Source organism: Micromys minutus (genome assembly GCF_963924665.1).
Source record: "Micromys minutus genome assembly, chromosome: 17".
In the NCBI taxonomy this organism is placed as follows: domain Eukaryota; kingdom Metazoa; phylum Chordata; class Mammalia; order Rodentia; family Muridae; genus Micromys; species Micromys minutus.
Window position 1 is genome coordinate 42,038,053 of NC_137952.1, and position 19,657 is coordinate 42,057,709.

Sequence of the window (19,657 nt, forward strand, 5' to 3'; positions counted from 1 at the left end):
GGCCATGCTCAAGGCCCAGTTAGCCTATATGGAAGATGTTCTTGGTGAGGTCATTCCAAAAGCCAGTAACAACAAAGAAATGGTTCTTAAATTAGTATGTAGAGATCAAGCAAGTACATATGCTTCACTCGCTGACCATTCTCTCAATGGCTGAGCTGCAGCCTTTAAGTGTGGTCTGTTGCTGGGATGCTATGAGCCTTTTATATTTGCTCCAGATATCAAGGATGTGGAACAGGCTGCAGTTCAGCCCAAATTTCATAGCCTTGCGACTTCCCCTAATCTATTGCTTGTCTGGTGCTCTGTGACCTAGGACATAGATAGCATTTGGAGGAAACAAATAACAACCTATCTTTAAAAGGGCAGCCCACGAATATTCCACTCTAGTAGCCCATTAAAAAAGGGTCTTATTTCCTTTCACTAGAATGTCTCATCTATTTATGTAATGTTTTATTATAACTGACATAAACAGGTTTGGAAATTAATGTAAGTATTTCACTGTAAGCCTTCAAGTTTGGGGCAAATTTACTACCCATGGTCTTTGATTGTCTTAGGAACACTCAGCATTGCTTTCTCTAACCAGGGAGGGAGATGGGAAGAGAGTTTCTAGTGTTGCATCTGATTATTGAAATGCTTGAATCTCCTCATAAGTCCTAGATTATTATGTTACAGAACAGTCCAAGTGCTCTAAAGAATTCAGTTCTCCAAACATTTAGCCGAAACCAAGTTTATCTTAATGCATACTCTAGAAGGACCAAATATAATTTAAGAGAAATTTTCTTTCTATTTCTTTTGAAACTGTTTTTTATTATTATTGGATATTCTCTGCATTTACATTTCAGATGTTATCCCTTTCCCAAAATCCCATCCCCCTTTCTCTTCCCATTGCCTCCATGAAGGTGCTTCCTCTCCCAACCACCCACTCCCACTTCAGCACCTTGGCATTCCCCTACACTGGGAAAACAAGCCTTCGTTGGACCAAAGGCCTCTCCTCCCATTGATGTCAGAAAATGGTATCAAGAGAAATTTCCTGACTCCAAGAGAGTCCTTCACGTTGTGTTCTAGGAAAGTCTCTGAATATGCGTGTGCGTGTGCGTGTGCGTGTGCGTGTGTGTGTGTGTGTGTGTGTGTGTGTGTGTGAGAGAGAGAGAGAGAGAGAGAGCTCATTTAATGTGGCTGTTTGGTGAGTGAGTAAAATCCAGATGGTTTGAATTTCTCCAAATTCAGGTTGCAAGTCCTTATAAAGTATTTTCTAGTCATTTGGCTGTGAAAATGTGATTGTGGTTTTTCCAGAGGTCTTAAATAAGACACCCCGGAAGCTCAGCCTGTGCTGTCTCCAGCTCCTCTCAGAGCCCTGTAAACAAACTAGCCTTGCCACTTCCTCAACTTTGCTTTTGACACCACATCTCCTCCCTTTGATGTCATCCTAAACAAGTGGGTAGCCAAGCTTTTCACCTGCCGTCCTCCTCCTGGCTGCAGTGCCAAGACAACCTGCCCTCCATCTCACACCCCAGACCATCACCTACCTTAGTCAAGTCACAGCTCCTCAGTCTGGCCAGAGCACAGTTGCTTTTTACTGCTGCTGTTCTGTACTGTAGTCCTGGCTGACGCTGTTTATATTTCCAGTTTTCCCATCTCTTGGTTTTGGTGTGTGTGTGTGTGTGTGTGTGAGGCGGGTGTTCATCTTGACTTTGCCCCTTATAGTCCGTTCTCAGAATAGCAGCCGAAGATAAGCCCCTTCAGATCGGGGACTTTCATCACCTGAGATCCTTTAAGGCCTCCAAGTCTCTGTGAAATCCAGCCTCATCTGCTTCACGTCCATTTTCCTCAGTCATGTTTCTGTCAGATCTCCGTGGATATGCTGGCTGTTTGCTCCCCACACCCCCTTTACAAAGAACGGTTTCATGTCTGTTCTGCTTTGTTTCCCTGTTTTTTCCTGGTTGTCTCCCCATCCCTGCTGGACTGTTTTCTACCTGATGCAGCTCTGTGCTCCCGCCACACCCCAACCTTTCCCCAGTTATCCTGCTTTCCAGAACAGTTTCCAACCTTTAAAAGTGCTCAATAAACTCATGTTCACTGAAGACAGCTACGCTGACCTCGCCGGTCTGTCCCAGCCATTAGATTATCAGAGTTCCATCTCCTCAGTCTATTCAGAGCACAGTTGCTTCTTCTTGCTGCTCTTTTGTGCTGTGACCGATTATATCCCCTCTCTCTAGATGTAATAGAAGGTGGTTGAGATGTACAGCCTTGCCCTAATTCGGGGGAAATGGGTTCCAGTATCCCACAGCGAGTGCCTGGAACCACAAATGCTACCAAGCTCTATGCACATCTCCATTTTTTTCTTGTCCCTGTAAATGCATCTGATAAAGCTTAATTTATGTTCAAGGAAGCCGCAATGAATAATTAAGTGTGAACAACAGGTTGTGATAAAATGGCCAACATCGGTACAGTTAAGTGTGAGGACATGATCGAGTAGAGCAGGGGCTACTCCAGCACAACCCATCTGATAATGAGGTAGCTCTGTGAGCCTAACTAGAGGGTGGTACGTGGACCTACTGTGAAAAGGGGCGACTCAGGTCCCAGCTGCACCCAACGGGACAGTACAGGCTTTGATTCTGCCACCTGAGCTTGTGCAAGGCATAACTTATGAACAGCTCGCTTCATCCATTTTCTTTTAATACTTTCAGACATGAGCCACTAACACCACTGAAAGTGAAATAAGGGGTGAGGGGAGGTGCTCCAGTAAGGGGCGAGGGGGAGGTGCTCCAGCACTTCAGTGTTTTAAACAAGGGGTGGGGGGAGGTACTCCAGCACCTCATTGTTTTACACCTTGACTCCATACAGATTAGCTGAGGGGGAGCTGGGAAATGGTACTTGACAAGCAGGCTGAGAAAATGTGATTTGATGGCGGTCCAGGGGGAACGGAATGATCTATGATCCCGGGGTGTTATTTTTAGGGTCATTTTTCAGGATGTAATGAGATTGCTGTCACCGAGAGACCAAGGCAGGACTGGAGGGTTTCAGCACAGTTCTCTCGGCCTCCTCCCAACCTGGATCAGTGTATCCTGCTTACCAGATACTTCCTGTTCTTCCAGTTAGAAAATACCGCTTTCTCTTCCTCTCCTGAAAAGCCCTCTGTTAAAAAAAAAGAATGTCACAAACTGCTAGGACCTTTACTCCAACCCCGGTGTGCTGCTGGGTTAAAGGTGTGTCTTCTCTATCAAGAACTAGAAACACTTGAGGAGAAGCAACCTCGCCCCGCAGGCCTTGGCACATTTTCTACTAAACTGTAGTAAAACTTTTTACTTCTCCTCTCCTAGCCTTCGCCCCTTTGCTCAGGTTTGTTGGTTTGTTTCTCAGAGGGCAGCTAGAAGGGTTTCAGTCTCCAACAAATAGGACTTGAGCTGTCTTCCATTAAAGTCCCAGCCGGTGTTGCCCAGCCGACCAAAACCGCAGTCACTGCGCTGTGCACCGGCCCCAAGCATGGCCCCCATTCCGCATCTCCACAAATAAATCTGCCATTTTATACCGACGTGACTTTTCCTTTGATTACAGAAGTAAGCTGTTACTGTGAGGTTGGAAGGAGATTGGAGCCGAGCTCTGGCAGTCTCCATCCTGCTCAGTACACTTTCTTCAAGCTGTGAACGTTTGGTGAACTTCGTAAATTATACTTTGTGACTGAGTTACCAAACAAGCACAGGACTAACTGCTGCAGAAATTAAATTATGAGAAATAGCAAGTGTTCCTTTTTGGGTAGAAAATGATGGTAGGGTGTGTAATTTATTGTAGGCAATAGGTATCATTTTAAGAAACGGAGTTGAATGTTAGAGGTACTTTGCTTGCACTTGGATTATGTTGACTAGCTACAGCGGTTCCTGGAGCAGGAAAGGATTTACTCTTTGTTTTACTGGGAAAACAAAAGCAGGGTCTCACTTCCTTCTGTTGGCTCTGCTGACATCCTCCATAACCTCAAAGACCTCAGTCTGGTTCCTGTGTGGAGGATGATCAAGCACCGAGGAACTTCAAGGAATCAGCCTCAGCTTCATGCAGGGTCTTTGAGAAATGTCAATTGTCAGGCCTTTAGATACAGAGTCTAGAAAACTTTTAGCAGACTTCCGAGTGATCTGGCAATTGATGTGTGTAACCAGTTGGATTACTACACAGGAAGACTTAAACCCCAAACCACCAATTTCCAAGCCAACAAAGTGTAAAATTGTCTACAGCATTCAGGTAGACAAATGGGGCTCCCTGCTCTGCCAGCCCACGCATGAATTCACCAAGGCAGAACAAGAAAAGGCACCTGGGGTAAATCACCGTCTTCAACTCTAGAGAGCTCACACTTGCTTTTGTAGCACCTCATTTTAAAAATCTTTCATACGGTAGGTTTTGTGTATGCCCGGGGCCTTGTGTATTCTTGGCAAATGTTCTACCACTGAGCTATACCCCAAAACATTACAATGCTACTTCGTATGGCTTCATATGGTCAGAGAGTATAAGCTAGTGGTTCCCAGAGATGCATGTTCTAGTGATCTGATTTGCTCTCCGGATGACTGTGCTGCCCCTGAAAAGTGTGGCTATGGGAATGCAGTCTGACAGTAGCCTTGATTCCCACCATCCTGTCAAGATCTGCTGGGGAGCTGAACCTCTCCCTACCCCTCAATATTCACTAAATCTCTTTACTACATTGTCTCACGGTGAGGCTCAAAGACAATAAGCATAGAGAGAGAGAGAAAGAGAGAGAGAGAGAGAGAGAGAGAGAGAGAGAGAGAGAGAGAGAGAGAGTATGTGTATGTGTGTCAGTATGTGTGTATCTGTGTGTGTGTGTGTATGTGTGCCAGTATGTGTGTGTGTGTGTGTGTGTGTGTGTGTGTGTGTATGTGTTAACAGTTGGCATTTTCATGCCAAAGTGTTAGATCCAGTGAGTAGTCTGAAGTGAGCGTTTTGTGCTTCTCAGTTTGGCAAGGACCATAACTAGTTGTGAGTGCCAAGCCACGCTGCATACCAAGGAGTCCGTGGAGGTGCTGAAAGGTCAGGACTTGTGCTCAGCAAACAATACCATGGATGCCTTTGCCTCTCGGGAGATTATTGTATGGTGAGGCCATGGTGATTAGAATATGGTCAGGGCCCATGGTCACGTCACTGAGGTGGTCTCAAAGCCACTGTGCCAAGGTGCTCAGGTCCTTCCTGTGGCCACTAAGGGATGAATAGTCCTATGGGAGAGCATGGCCTTCTCAGTGCTTCTCCACCTCACATGAGCTGCATACAGAGAGAAAGATTTGTGAGGCATGAGGTTGAGTGCAAATTTGTGCCTGGTTACCACTAGAGAAAGGAGGTTGCCCTGAATTGATAAACGTGATGTGGTTTTCCATGTGCCCTCAGCGAGCATAGTTTTTACAGAGGAAGCATATTTTTTTCATCATCTAATCAAATGACAGGCAAAATGAAATAAAAAATTGCTCCCTGGGTTAACAGGTTTACTATATAATCCAGAGCTAGGGAAACAGAAGAAGAAAAACCAGGTAAAAAGCATATATGAAAATACAGAGAAAAGTAAAGGAAATTGTTTAGTACATCACACCACTAAGGAACCAAACACTCTCCACAGAGGGAGCTGTCCAAATGGTGGTAGAGCAGGCCTTCTGAGTAACAACTGGATGGGCCCAGAAAGCTGGCCGCCAGGTGTCAGAGCAAAGGAAAGGACATGTTATTCAGATGGAGTGTCTGCATAAATAAATAGTCTGAGTGGCTTCAGTGTGTCTCAGATGGCAGTCTGAAGGCTCCCGGGGTCCGTAAATTGTATTCTCTCAACTTGCTGTTATCAGCTGTGGGGGATGAGTCCTATACACCAAGTCTCATTTACATATCCCCATAGAGTTGCTACCCTTGGCTGTCGATCAGTCTGTGGTAATATTGGCCCAGTCACCTGGCTTAGGAATATCTTATGTTTTTAGAAAGCTCAAAGTGGTGTCACCACAGCATGCTGCCAAACAAACCCAGAAGTCTCTTTAATTTGCTATGAAGTTTGCTTCCTATAACACTGCTTCAAAATGAGTGTTCTGTATTGCACCGTGGTACTGTATAACCTCCACCACCATACAGTTCTAGAACACTTTAATGTCCCAGAAAGGAAGCCCTCTTGCCTCTGTCACTAGAAGGTTCGGCACATTCATTTGCTGGTCTTTAAAACATGGTCCTGGATGGACATGAATGTCACAGAGTCCCTGAGATCACTGAGGTCTGCTTTCTGAGAGTTTTAGCTCCTTTTACTTTGGAGAATCTCCAGCATCAGGGGCACTTCCCTTTGAGACATTGTGGTGTTTGTGAGGGCCACACTGTTCCTTGCTGGTGCTCTCCCACCATTGTATTTCTGGAATTTACTAGTTAAGGAACAGAGTTTAGACACTTCCCAGAGCACTTAGTTTGCCCCGATTTTTGTTTACCAGATGCCTCTTAACGGGAGATACAGAATGAGTTAGAATAATCTCCCCAGAAGCATATTGTGAGGTTCCAATTTCTCCTTTGGTCCTGGAAGGAAAAATGTCGCCAGCCTGAAATTGCCTCTCCATTTTCCACTGAGCTCGAATTTTTACCACTAGCAAAAAACAGCCACTGAGAACATACTGTGTGTACGTGTGTGCACACGTGTCCTTGTGTGCATGTGTGTGTGTGCATTTATATAATTGATAACTCAAAAGTATGCAAACGTGGGTAAGCCACCTCACTTTAGATGCAGCTCAACTGCCCTGAGTGTTACTGTCTAGAACAAATAATTTAATCGTGATTAGGAGTTTGGGAGCACGGCCCCTAGAGCCAGTGAATGAAGGGTTGAGCTTTCATCTGTTGCTAAACAAATGGCTTTGTTTGCCATATGGCCCTGGAAGCTGAAAATATACGAGTTGTGCTGGCCCCTGGTAATAATACAAGCCGAACACCCTCACTTTCAGAATTCTAAATCTGAGGTGCTCCCAATGTCTGTAGTGTGGGCATGAAAGAGAGATAGGACTGACCGGCGTCATAGGCAACAGTCACAACATAGCCGCAGTAAATATATTGTGAAAAATTACCATCAGATTGTATAAAGTATCTAAAACACAAATGATCTTCATGTTTAATACATGGATCCATCCCTAAGATCTCTCATTCCATACATACTGGCTAGGTTTGTGTTCCTTTGATACAAGCTAGAGTAATTTTATTAGAAGGGACCTCAATTGCAAAAAGCCCCTCATGAGATTGGCCTTGGGCAAGCCTGTTGCTTCTTGATTGATGATTGCTGTAGGAATGTAGAAAGCTAAGGGAGCAAGCTGGTAATCCGTGTTCCTCCATGGCTCCTACATCAGCTCCTGCTTGCAGGTTCCTGTCCAGCTGGAGTCCCTAAGCTTACTTTCCTCGGTATGGTGGACTGTTTCTTACCTGGAAGTGTAAGATGAAGCAAACCCTTTCCTCCCCAAGCGGCCATGGTGGGTTTTCTTTTTTGTTTGTTTGTTTGTTTGTTTTGCTTTTTACAATGAAAACCTAAGGAAACCACTGTAGTAGATTATCATGATATATATTCACATATGCAGATATTCCGGTCTGAAGAAATCTCAGCACTTCTTGTCCCAGGCATTTTAGATGCGTGTCAGACACTGTTCAACATGTGATGCATATTATTAAGGTCACAACACCTCAAGTGGATGGGCATGAATGATCGGCTTCCTTATCTAAAGATGTGGGCCCAAGAGATGAACTTGCTTAGGTCATACCACCAGTGACATTATACACCCTTGGTGCCAGGCTCTGCTCCAGATCACATTCTAACACTGCTGTACTGCAGCTCACAACTATGCATCTCTCTTACCATCATGAAGTCAAAAGTGTGAGCAGCCCCATTTCCTGTAACACAATATGGTTTTCATGTAGCGTTCAAGTGAATAGCTCTAATGAGGTTGGTATTCTGTGGGGTGTATGTGCTTCGAGAAAGCGACCGTCTCAACTCTATTGATCTGTAGCCGAATCAAGCCAGACACAGCCCATTCTGAGCTCAGCAGAGAGGAGGGCGGGGTTTTACTTATTTCCCACAGTGCTTTGCACTTTTGAAAGAATACCAAGTTAAATATTTCAGAGATGCCGCTCCACACGCAGTGATGTAACAGAGGCTTCATTCAGCCCAGCATTATTGTAGCAGTACCAAAACAGTGATGAAGCCATGGCATTAATGTCTTTACTGATACTGTGACATTCTGTTGATCATCACTGTGCCCCTGTAGTCCCTTCTATTGGATGATATAGTGCCCCTGTAGTCTTCCTTCTTATGGTAGGAAGTTTTCCTAAGAAGAATGAACCTCAGATAATGAGACTCAGTAGTTTATATCACTTCAAATAGCTCTTGTGTTGGTAGTCACAGACTTCCCTACAGATCTGACTTGTTTGGACTAGACATGCTGATGCTGCCCAGCTGGACAGAGCCAGTCAGCGAGAGGACCCCTGACTGATTTTTGGTAACAAAGAAACTGGGCAGGTAACACAATCTGCAGGTAGAAACATTATTTAATTTGGATGGAAATACTTTTTCAAACTGTGTCAGTTGGTATATTATCCAGAAGAATGGGAGCTTGGGCACTATAGTGGCAGGCTTCAATACATACAAACATACATATGTACATAGATACATACATACATGTTCATGTATGGCTTTGAATTCACTAGATACTTACTTATTCATCATCAGGATTCTGTAGAATGAACAGTTGAGACAAATATAGCTCTAACCAAACTCTATGTGGTTTCTGACACAGGAAGACTGATGTTCATGGTTTTTCTCAAAGATTTAAAGTCCTTCAAATATTTTAGAGCATCCCATACAAATGCCAATTTTCTGAAATAGGACCACTTCAGTTTTTTTTCAAGTGTTTCCTGGGCTTTGTAAGAGTATAGGTGTACCATGGACTTTGAAGTATTAATAGAGGTCATTTATCTATGTCAGGAAGTAAAGGAAGTAGAAGGCCCAGGTTTTCTTTCTCCGGTTGACTATGTAACAGTCTGCAGAGGTATGGGGAAAGTAGAGTGAGATTCTAGAGTCAGAAGGACCTGTTACAAGGTATCTTTAAAATCAGGATTAGGCAAAGCAAAAAAAAAAAAAACAAAACAAAACAAAACAAACAAAACAAAACAAAAAACGCAAGTATAAAAAACTCAAAACAAAAAAACTTGAGTACCACCATTGGACAGATGGCATCTGCAGTGACACTTGCCTGAGTTGTTACCCAGAACAGCACTTTGTCCTCTCCTCTCCAGTGACTATTTAGAGGTCCTTTTTGACCTAACTATCCAGTGTTGTCAAGATAACCAGCTAGACTGACAGCCTGTTTCAGCTATCTGAATGGCTGTGCTAATTGTGGCCGGCGATGTGTAAACACAATCCAGGCCTAGCCAACTCTGTCAAACATAGCCACCCATGTGCCTGCCAGGAGCCTGCATCCTACCAGGTTTCGTTCTCCATGCTCCAGAAGTGATCTAGGAATCCACTCCCACTTTCTCTCCCCAGCTTCTCTCTGGGAAGGGAACAGGATGAAGAATGCGTGTGGCTTGAGACCTTCAGGCCATGTGAATGAAAAGATCCCAGTTGCTCTCTTCCATTCTCCCATCATTTCCCAAAGGCCTCCGTGATTCTGACTTGGGTTGGGTTTCTTCTCTTGAGTTGGGGACAGATCCCTCGTTGCTTCCAGATCACTGGTCTCTGGAGTTTGCTATTTGTTATCACAGCTCAGGAATTCCATGGTCTGTCTTGGGCTTTTTAGCTGGCCTTGCCTCACTTCTGTCAGTCGAGCACAACCCTATTGTCTTACTCTCCTTTTACACACACGTTGTTGCAGGTGATTTGCACATTTCCTTGCCTGGTTTGTTCTCACCTTTGCACTATCATCATCTCCCTGTTTGCACTCCAGGGCGCTAACACCTTGGGAGATTTGCTGAGTGCCAGAATTTCTCTATGTGGTAGGGCCAAGAGAAAGTAATTGATATAATTTATTTTACGTTATTTATTATGATTATTGTTATTATTATTAATGTATTCTTAGATAATGTCACAAGTGAATATAAAGTATTTAGAACATAATACAGTGTGTTATTTGATATATAAGCTTTGGTAGCCAGCTCCTATTTTCTCTTAACCTCTACCCTCTACAGTTCCTTAGTTCTTAGACCTCAGTCCTGTGCTAAGGGCTATGGTGACCTGAGTATTTGAACTGTCAGTCATTGGCCCTTGGAATCCCTTGCTGCTACACTGGCTCTAGCTTTGGCCTTCATATGGCTGACTGCCATCAGTGACCCAAGTCACAGTCTGCCCTGAGAAGTTCACTGCAATCTGCTTTCTGTACCTGGTATTTCAGTAGGCATTCCATGCATGGAAAGCCATTGTCTTGATATGTACACAAGCCTCCTTCCAGCAGGACATGCTGTTACTCCAACAGGCTTCTTCCTGCTGAGCAGAAGATCCTGGAAACCAACAGCTCCAGGGGGTTCCCTGCCTCTTCTTAGGCAAGCTGCCTGTGGCTGTTTGCACAGCTTTGGAAATGACTGGAACTCCATGAACTCTTTCAGCAATGCAGTGGGACACACAGTGCTCAGGAAGCTTTGTAAAGAACCAAGGAATGAAGATTGAAAATATGGAAATGCCCTGATTGGCAGAGCTATGACAGTGATGGAAGATGTGATTCAAAGGCCTAATGGTTATTATGTATAAATTATGCATAAGGAAAATGAATTACAGCTAAAGTAAGATAGGCCCCCAGTTACGGATGGAGAAGGCACCAGCTTCCTGCTGCAGGTTCATTCTGTAGTGATCACATCTCCACCACTTGTTCTCTCATTATGTAGGATAATATTAGCATTAATACTACTAGCATTAATACTATTAGCATTAATTGCATAGTATTACTATTAGTTCCCTTCAAGGTTAAAGTGCAGAATAATGAGAACCCACTCATGAAATTACCGACTCTTCTGGTCCAGGATAGGCCATTTCTGATAAGGATCTAGGAAATACTTAAATCATCAGCTTGGGAAGCCTGCTCCAAAATTGTTCATGTATTCACTAGTCTTCGCATTCATAGCTGTGAAATACACGAGGAAACAACCCAGAAGGAGGCTTCATTGTCTCGAGGTGTTAGAAGGTTCAGTCCATTGGTTACATAGCCCCTATCATGGTTAGTGTAACAAAATCTAGAATTTGCAAGCTGGGCCTTGTGCGGTATCGTCTTGACAACATTAATTAAAGTAGGGGTTCCATTTTAATTGTGGGTAGGACCATTTCATAGGCAGGGGATCCAGGGCTGAATAAAATAGAGAAAATGAGCTTATCATTAGCAAGTATTTATTCCCCTCTGCTTCTTGACTGGAGGCATGGGGCCAGCTCCTTCAGTCTCATCCCACCTTAACCTCCCCACCAGGATGGAAGAAAGTTTGAGTTTCGAGCCAGGATACACTTTCTCCCTTAAGTTGCTTTTGTCAAGGGATTTTACGGCAACATTAGAGAAGTAACTAAGATGTATATATGCTTGGGCAGAACACCATGGCAGGAGCGCATGACAGAGGGAATTCTTCATCTCATGGTTGACAGGGAACAGGAGAAAGATGGGCAGATAAGAGTTAAGATGTAGTTTCTGTGGCTGCTTGGTTCCTACTCTTCTAATTCTCAGGACCTCCCAAATGGCATCACTGAGTCAGAGAGTAAGCATCTTTAAACCTGACCTTGGGTACTCACCTAACACCTCATTTTTAGTCTTCCCAGCCTCCAGAAATATGAGAACTATATATATTTTGTCTATAAGCCACCCAATTATAGCATTTTATTTTGGCTTAAACAGATTAAGACAGAAACCAAACCTAGCTAGACCTTCCTGGATGGGGCAGTGGGAGTGTAACAAGTTGAGAGAAACTACTCTTTTAGATGCATAATGCTTTTCAAATGAATATGCAGGGGATAAACTGGCAGATGTACTCTAATCCTGGGAGTACATACAGGAAGGCATCTAAGTCTCTATTTCTAGCAAGTTCCCTGGAAATACTGCTTCGTTTTGACCAGGAATCACACCTGAGTTGGGGGGGGGGGGGGAGAAAGAGAGAGAGAGAGAGAGAGACATTGCTGAGAGCTGATGCTATATAGGTCAACGGTAAAGCCCCGCCTCCCATTTATGAAACCCTAGGCTACACACCCTCTCTCCCCAAATTAAAAAAAAAAAAAGATTTCTGTTCCCCACCCTATGAGTCCTCATGCCTGTGTACTGAGTTGGGAGGTTGGACATTTGTTTGATCCCGGGTTTCGGCACCACTTGTCGCGCGCCCCACTTCCTGCCGGCAGGAAAAGGCGTGCAACAACAGGATTATTTTGCGAACAACCTTTATTATATGTTGAAGAGGAAGACACCGGGCAGGAAAAGGAACCCTAATTTATACCCCCGAAGGGTGGCGTGTCGCTGTGTGATTGGCTGCCCGCCAGTGGTCTGATTGTGACGCCCCGGGATGGGCGGTGACTTGGCTCGCACCACTCTTTGCACATGTGCCCAGTGGTTATTTATCACACTTTAGCTGATTCATGGCACCTGAAACCAGCACCATCTTGTAAGGCGCAGCCTTTGGCCCTCAACAGACATTATCACTTACATTTAAATAATGCCCAAGTTATCTTGCTGCTGTTTCTGAAAGGAGGGGGTGTAAGGAGAGGGAAGGGGAAAGAAGGAGAAAAGGAGGGAAAGGAGGGGTGGGGAGCTGTTAAGGTATAACTCAGGCTGTCCCTCCTGGCTACTGGGATACTAAAGCAGGGGCAGAAGAATGAAGTGAAATTCGGTGGGTGGTCCCCTCTGGTGAATAAGGAGATTTGGGGTGATGGCTCTAGAAAGAGCTGGATTTGTATCTGGGACGTGGAAAAGGGAGGAGGAAGCTAAACCATGACCCTGACTGTCCTGGGGCTCTGCAGATCCATCTGACCTCGAATATGCAGTGCCCACCTTGTAAAACAGTAGCTCTCAGCCAAACCATGTGTCATGACCCATGTGGGGGGTTGAACAACCTTTTCCCAGGCTTGCCCAAGTAAGACCATCAGAAAACATCAGACATTTACATTATGTTTCATAACAGTTATGAAATAGAAACAAAATAATTTTATAGCTGGGGATCGTCACAGCACAAGGAAATATAGTAAAGTGTTGTAGCAGCAGGACAGGTGAGAAGCATTCTTTTAAAGGAAAAGCGTTGCTATATCTGCTCAGCTTAAACCCACGTAGGTTTAGTCTAGTTCTGTTATAGTTGTGTGTTTCTGCATTCTCCTAATGAGGAGGGTTCCTTTTGTTTGTGACAGTGTTTCCTAATGTTCTGTGGCAAGGGGACACATAATAAGGAAGGATCAGGCATTTGCAGGATCTGGATGCTTGCTGTCTGGCTCTCTGCATGAAGAAAATTGGGTCAAGAAGTGCTAGACGGCAGGCCCGGTGTCCCCAGGAACCTCTGTTTCCCAAATGCCCAGAAAATCCTACACAAGACTCCTCAACGATTCCATTTTCCTGAGAAGGGATACACCAGGATAAGTTAATTTATAAAGTATTAGAAAGGATTAAAGAGTAAGAGAAGGAAGTGGTTGTCAGCGTTAGTGTGTCTTATCTAGTGTCCTCAGGGCATTGACTTCCATATTCAGCACACACAAAAAATAAAAAAAAAAAGAATAAATAAATAAAACTAAAATATAAAAGGAAGGTGAGACTTTAGCAAAGCTACAGTCTCCGGGAAAGCCACGCCTTTCTGTATTCAGGTGCTATTTCCTGTCATGGTAAAGTTGCCTGGTACCTCTGCTGCCTGTGTCCACTCCGAACAGCAGGACCAGAAAGAAAGTGCCCACTTCAAGCAAACCTAAGACCCCCACCCAGGCATGTCTGTTATCCAGTGGCTCAGAGATATACCTTGAGGGGTGTCATACTGATAAATTATTCAAGTTTATCTACAGCAATTCAAACAGGTGTATCGTAAGTCACCACTTAAAAAAAACAATCTGGAAACAGTCAAAGCAGTCAATAGGCCTGTAGCTCTGACAAAACCAGAGAAACTCTAGGTCTCTACTGACACCTGCTGGCACCACAGCCGTTTGACATTTGAAAAGAGGGACAAAACTTAGCATCTCCTGTAGTCGGTGGGACTCACCATGCTACTTGTGTGGCCCTAGCTATGGCACTTTCCTTCCCTAGACAGGGTGGTATGGAACAAGCTATTGGGTGAAAACATCCCCAAGACAGCTGCTCTGTGAATCTAAGGCCCTTTACTGTGCCTTCCTCTTCACAAAATGAACACATTACAGCCTTTAGCCAAGTGCAGAGCTAGCCCTGGGGATGGTGGTGTTTGCAACGGGTGGGTGCTGTCAGGAGTCTTGATATCAAAGGTCATCACCTTTGCATTCTAATAAACGAGAGTCTTCCCCCAGTGTCATTTCAAAACAAAAAATAAAAACATAGGGAAAAACTCTCCTAAATACCTCCCCTCCCCCAGTGCCTGGTGGTTATTTTTAGAAACAGCTAAATTAATGGGATCAAAAACCGTTGTTTCTCTGTACTGTCCACTTCTGTGCCCTAGGAAACTGTGGACTTTGTTCTGTGTTTTGGAACATATCTCAAGCCTTCAGGTTGAGTAAATACCCCCAGTTAATGCCATCCAAATTATTTGTGCTTTTTCTGTCTGCTCCTGGGAAACTGTGTGGGCCTGTGATTTGTTAGGCCAGTTACAGGATATTCAATAATCTCCGGGGAGCCAAGTCCATATTTAGCCCGGCAGAGGAAGAGAGGTCTGGCAATGAGAAATGAAGCAGTTCTTTAAAGCTCCTGTTCCGTTTCTTGCCTCTCTCTCTGTACCCAGACCTCACCTGTGTGCTGAACCTTCTGATGCTATTTGCGGTTCTCAGAAAATGCCCTTTGCTCACTGTGAAAGGAAAGGTGCCTTTCTGAGTCCTTCCGTCTCCCAGGCGATAAAAACCATTAGCTTCACGAGCAACAGGAAGGCACTAGAGAAGACATAGAAGGTAGCACGCTCAGGCACTGTCGGTAGAAAGGTAGGATGAGAGAGCGATCCTGGAGAGCAGTTACGGAATTTTCTTTAGAAGTTGAAGGGATCCTCACGTGGTCCTGTGGTCCTGCCTGTGGGCCTTTATGCAACATAATTTATACCAATTATTCACAGTATCGGAAACAAAGGAGCTCCGGCATCCATGCAGACAGGAGTGGATGGATGAACCACGGCATCACGATACAATTTACACAGCAGAATTGGACATGTTAAATGACTGCCTTATGCTTAGAGAAGTAAGGCAGTCAGAACATGGTAAACTGTGTGTGACATAGACCCAGAGAACAGACAAGTGACCAGTGAGGGTCAGGGAGAGGCACAGATGGGGATGATGCGTGAGAACATGCAGGATTAGCTAAAGCCCCTGAGACGGAAACATTTATGTTCTGTGTGTTTTTACTGAAATTAACAGAAGACGTCAAATAGCAGGAGCCAAAGCACACCGCCGTGATGCAGTTATCAGCTCTGTCTTGTCTGACAACATGAAGCCCAGTGCTGTGCAACAGGAGCTTCTGTGATGACAGCAGTGCCTGGGGTTCTCCTCATGGCTTTGGGGCACTTGAATGTCAACAGAGACATCCCATTTTAGATCTATTCGATTTGAATTTAAGGAATCCTATGAGCAAGGACAGTGGCGTTTGCGTTTACAAAGTATCTTTCTCTCTCATCCGTAGCTGCAAACCTAAGGAGGTGAAGGGCAGGCTGGGAGGAGCCTTAGGATGCTTATTCCCAAGCACCGGTTTGCTGCAAAGCATGCTGACAATGTGCCTTTCCTTTACGGCATTCATTAGCATCAGGCATCAGATCCAGCAGCAGTGTTGGCCTCAGTTCATGGGCTAGCCTTTTCTAGAAAAATGCCCTTTTACAGCTCCAAACTTCTTTCCGGTCATGCTTCATCTGTCTTCACTTTCGCCTGTAAACCCATGGAGTGATGGTATGAACTGCAGCCGAGGTCCAGGTCCTTATACAGAAGTTATGTGAACACACCCCTGCCTGCTCTGGGTACCTCGGCAGCAGGCAAAGGAATGTTTTTACTTTTTAAGGCTTTGCTGGAAAAGGACAAACAGGTAAGCTATGTAAGCAGGCCAGACGGAACGAACCGGACGCTGCAGTGAGGGGCCTCGTCACATGTGTCCTCTAAAATGGAATAGGTAAACGCATCAGCGTGCACTGCACAGTGCGGCTTACAAGAGGCTGAGCAACTGAAATAACGAGGCTTATATTTAAACAGGTCACAAGTTGAAAGCTTAGCAAGCCAGCCAGTGGGTGGCATCTCTTCCAGGCAAGCCAGCCTTTCATTGCATTGTGGATGCCACATTTAACTTAATGGGCAAAGTGAAAGCTGCATATTAAAGAATAAAATGCAACCATGTAAAATATGGATGACTGTGTGGCAAGAGGGGATAAAAGAAGCGTCTGTAGTTTTATTACACAGAGGAGACAGGCTGTCTAATAAAATAAACCCTGTACCTGGCTACGGAAGACTGCTCACCGCGGGCTTTTTTTTCTTCTTCTTTTTCTTCCTTTTTCAGCAATGGGTAGAAGGCCTGAGATCAATCATTCACAACTTCAGGGCAAACAATGTCAGCCCGATGACGTGCCTCAAGAAACAGTAAGTTCTGTTCGAAATGCCTTTCGTTCTAAGGAGTTATTTAGTAAGTGTCCTCACTAGGAGGGAAGGACTGCAGCTCGGAGATCAGACCAATGTCCCCCTTTCCTTCTATACCCTGACTTTGGAAGTTGACCATCTTCCAGCTTGTATTTAAACCACATAACAAGGCTCGTGTGATGTCCTTGTCATAAGACCTGTAACAGACAAAAGGTTAGTAGCACAGGCATCCAGTATTATTTTGGTTTTTGTTTGTTTGTCTTCTAAACTCTATTTTCCAATGGACAGCTTTGCGTGCCTCTCTTGTAGGATGGGTTCTATGGTACCTCAGGTCTCCACTGCATGGAACAGAAATTCATGCCCCCCCCCCAAGAATACTGCTTCCTGTTTAATATGCAGCCAGGGTTCTCTGGAATTTCTTTAGGAATGTCAGTGAATGGTTCAGCCCTAACCTGAAGATCTTACTGCAGATCACAGTTCCTGGTGTCCCAAGTGGCTTACTCTACTGATAGATAGTCACCCTGCTCCGATCCATTTCTGGGTCAAATGAATGGTTCTCAAGTAGGAATCACGGAAAACCAGTGTACTGTAATTATCCCTGGCTGCAAGATTGTATGTGGCTTTATACTGACAGCAAGTGGCACGTATTTCTGGGGTACCAAGACAAGCATATGATGAAGATAAAGATTAGCTTGTGTAGAGAAGCTTCCATCTCTGAAAACGAGGTCCTAGCACCAAGAGAGTGATCCAGCTCTGACACTTTGGGCAAGTCCTCACAGTTCCCATTTTGAACCAGGTCCCCATGCGGATGCAATGAGAAAGCACCTCACCTAGTGTCTGGCATCCTCAGTGGAAGGGAGTTAGGAAGGCTTGTGGATTCCTGTGTGCTGTTCAGCTTCATTTCCTTCCTCAGAGTCACTGTGCATACTTTCTCAAAGAGAACCTAGTGAATGTTTTACACTGTGACTTTGGGTGTTTCCATGACACATTCAAATGCGGTAACAGCACCAGCCCGTATTTTATCAAGGGTGGTAGATATCATATGAAAAATCAGTAAAAATAAGTTGAAACACAAGTTTGCTTAAGCCAGCTCCCTGCCCGTTCTACTTCCCTCCCTCTTTTTGTCCCTAAAACATCCCCCAAACAAAATAGCAACCTGTACTTCTCGAACATAAGATAGAAAGTTTTCCAAAGCCATGACAATTTACAAGTTGTTACACTGTTAGCGCCTAGAAATAGTAGGACTAAGTCATTAGCTGAGAACAACTGTCTTGGTCAGGGTTTCTGTTCCTGCACAAACATCATGACCAAGAAACAAGTTGGGGAGGAAAGGGTTTACTCAGCTTACACTTCCACATTGCTGTTCATCACCAAAGGAAGTCAGGAGTGGAACTCAAGCAGGTCAGGAAGCAGGAGCTGATGCAGAGGCCATGGAGGGATGTTACTTACTGGCTTGCTTCCCCTGGTTTGCCCAGCCTGCTTTCTTATAGAACCCAGGTCTACCAGCCCAGGGATGGCTCCACCCACAATGGGCTGGGCCCTCTCCCCTTGATCACTAGTTGAGAAAATGCCTTACAGCTGGATCTCATGGAGGCATTTCCTCAACTGAGGCTCCTTTCTCAGTGATAACTCCAGCGTTTGTCAAGTTGACACAAAAGCAGCTAGTACAACAACTTTGATTATTCCAGTGTGTTCTGAAATGTTCTGGTTCCCCACATGTCCTGAGAGCTTGGGCAAAGCATTCTGGGACTTTCTCTGGGGGTTGAAGATGAACGAAGACTCCCAGTCATTTTCCATCCTAACCTTGGAAGCTGGGAGTGGCAAATCCCCACTGGTCCTTAGCCTAAGGCTAGACATTCTTATCACCCGAATGTTTTAATGAAGAGCAGAGTCAACACAGCATAGACAGGCGCTGTGTTTTGCTCAGTGCAAGCATCCAAGGTCTGATTCCCCTAATGATGTCAGTTTAAAACATATACCCCTCAGTTAAAGTTTCATTTCAGATGTAGCTATTTTACTGTAAATATGTAGTACATGTTTCCAGGACACATTAAAATAGTATGCAATTCTTAAATTTGAATGTGTATTAAAACATGAGAGCCCTAGATTCACCTCATAATGTTCTGAGTTTTAGAATAGGTGTTCTATTTGAAGACGCTTTCCTCTGAAGTTCTTAATGGACCGGGGCAGGTGCTGGTGGGACCTGCTGTTGTGTTCTGAGGCAGTGTTGCTCTTGTTTTCCAGCTGGATGAAACTGGCCTTTCTGACCAACACTACTGGTAAAATCCCAGTGAGGAGGTAAGTCAGACATGTGATTGATTCTCTGCATCACCTTCACCGAAGACCAAGCTTTCCATACCAAACCAAAGACCCACCCTGCTGTGACATCATCACACATGCTCTTTGCCTTCAAGATACTGCCAGAAGTTTGGCTTCTGCTACTAAGTGGCTCAATTTATAAAAATCACCCATGGAAATAAAAGCTGAGCTTCCCCCAGACCAGATAGCGTTAACTGTAGAAAAGAATGTCTGAAAATTGTAGCGCTGAATTTTAATCTGTGGATCACCTGGCTTTCATGATTTAAGTTGTGTCCCCACCCCCCCTTACCTGAGCATCAACTACCTCCCTCCCTCTGGACCCCCACTGGCTTCCTGATAGGTCTGTGCCCTCTGGCCTTACTCCCCCATTCAAGGTTACTGGTTATCTGGTCCCCAGAGAAGGCAGGGCTTTCCCTAAATTCAGCTGCTGCAGAAATATACCATAGTCTCTTTATACATAAGAGAAGTTCATTTCTCACAGTTTGGGGGGGCTGGGGATGCAGAAACAGTGCCATCCTGGGCCTCACAGACTGCAGACTGTTTTCTTCTAGTTGTGCCCTTACCTGAGGTAAAAGGGCTAGAGGACTGTCTCCCAGACATTTTATGATGCACTAATCCCATGCCCAAGAGCTCCCCACCCACTCACAATCA

General features: G+C 44.7%; 1 protein-coding gene across 5 annotated transcripts in view; it reads left to right on the forward strand.

Moving 5' to 3' along the window:
* The window catches only part of PLCB4 (phospholipase C beta 4), a 354,199-nt gene that overhangs the window by 252,639 nt on the left and 81,903 nt on the right, over positions 1-19,657 (forward strand). For all 5 annotated transcript variants that reach the window (XM_080931463.1, XM_080931466.1, XM_080931462.1 and 2 more), the window contains 2 exons: positions 16,611-16,690; positions 18,932-18,985. In XM_080931463.1, coding sequence (XP_080787589.1) covers positions 16,611-16,690; positions 18,932-18,985 — 134 coding nt within the window. The remainder of the gene's footprint in view (positions 1-16,610; positions 16,691-18,931; positions 18,986-19,657) is intronic.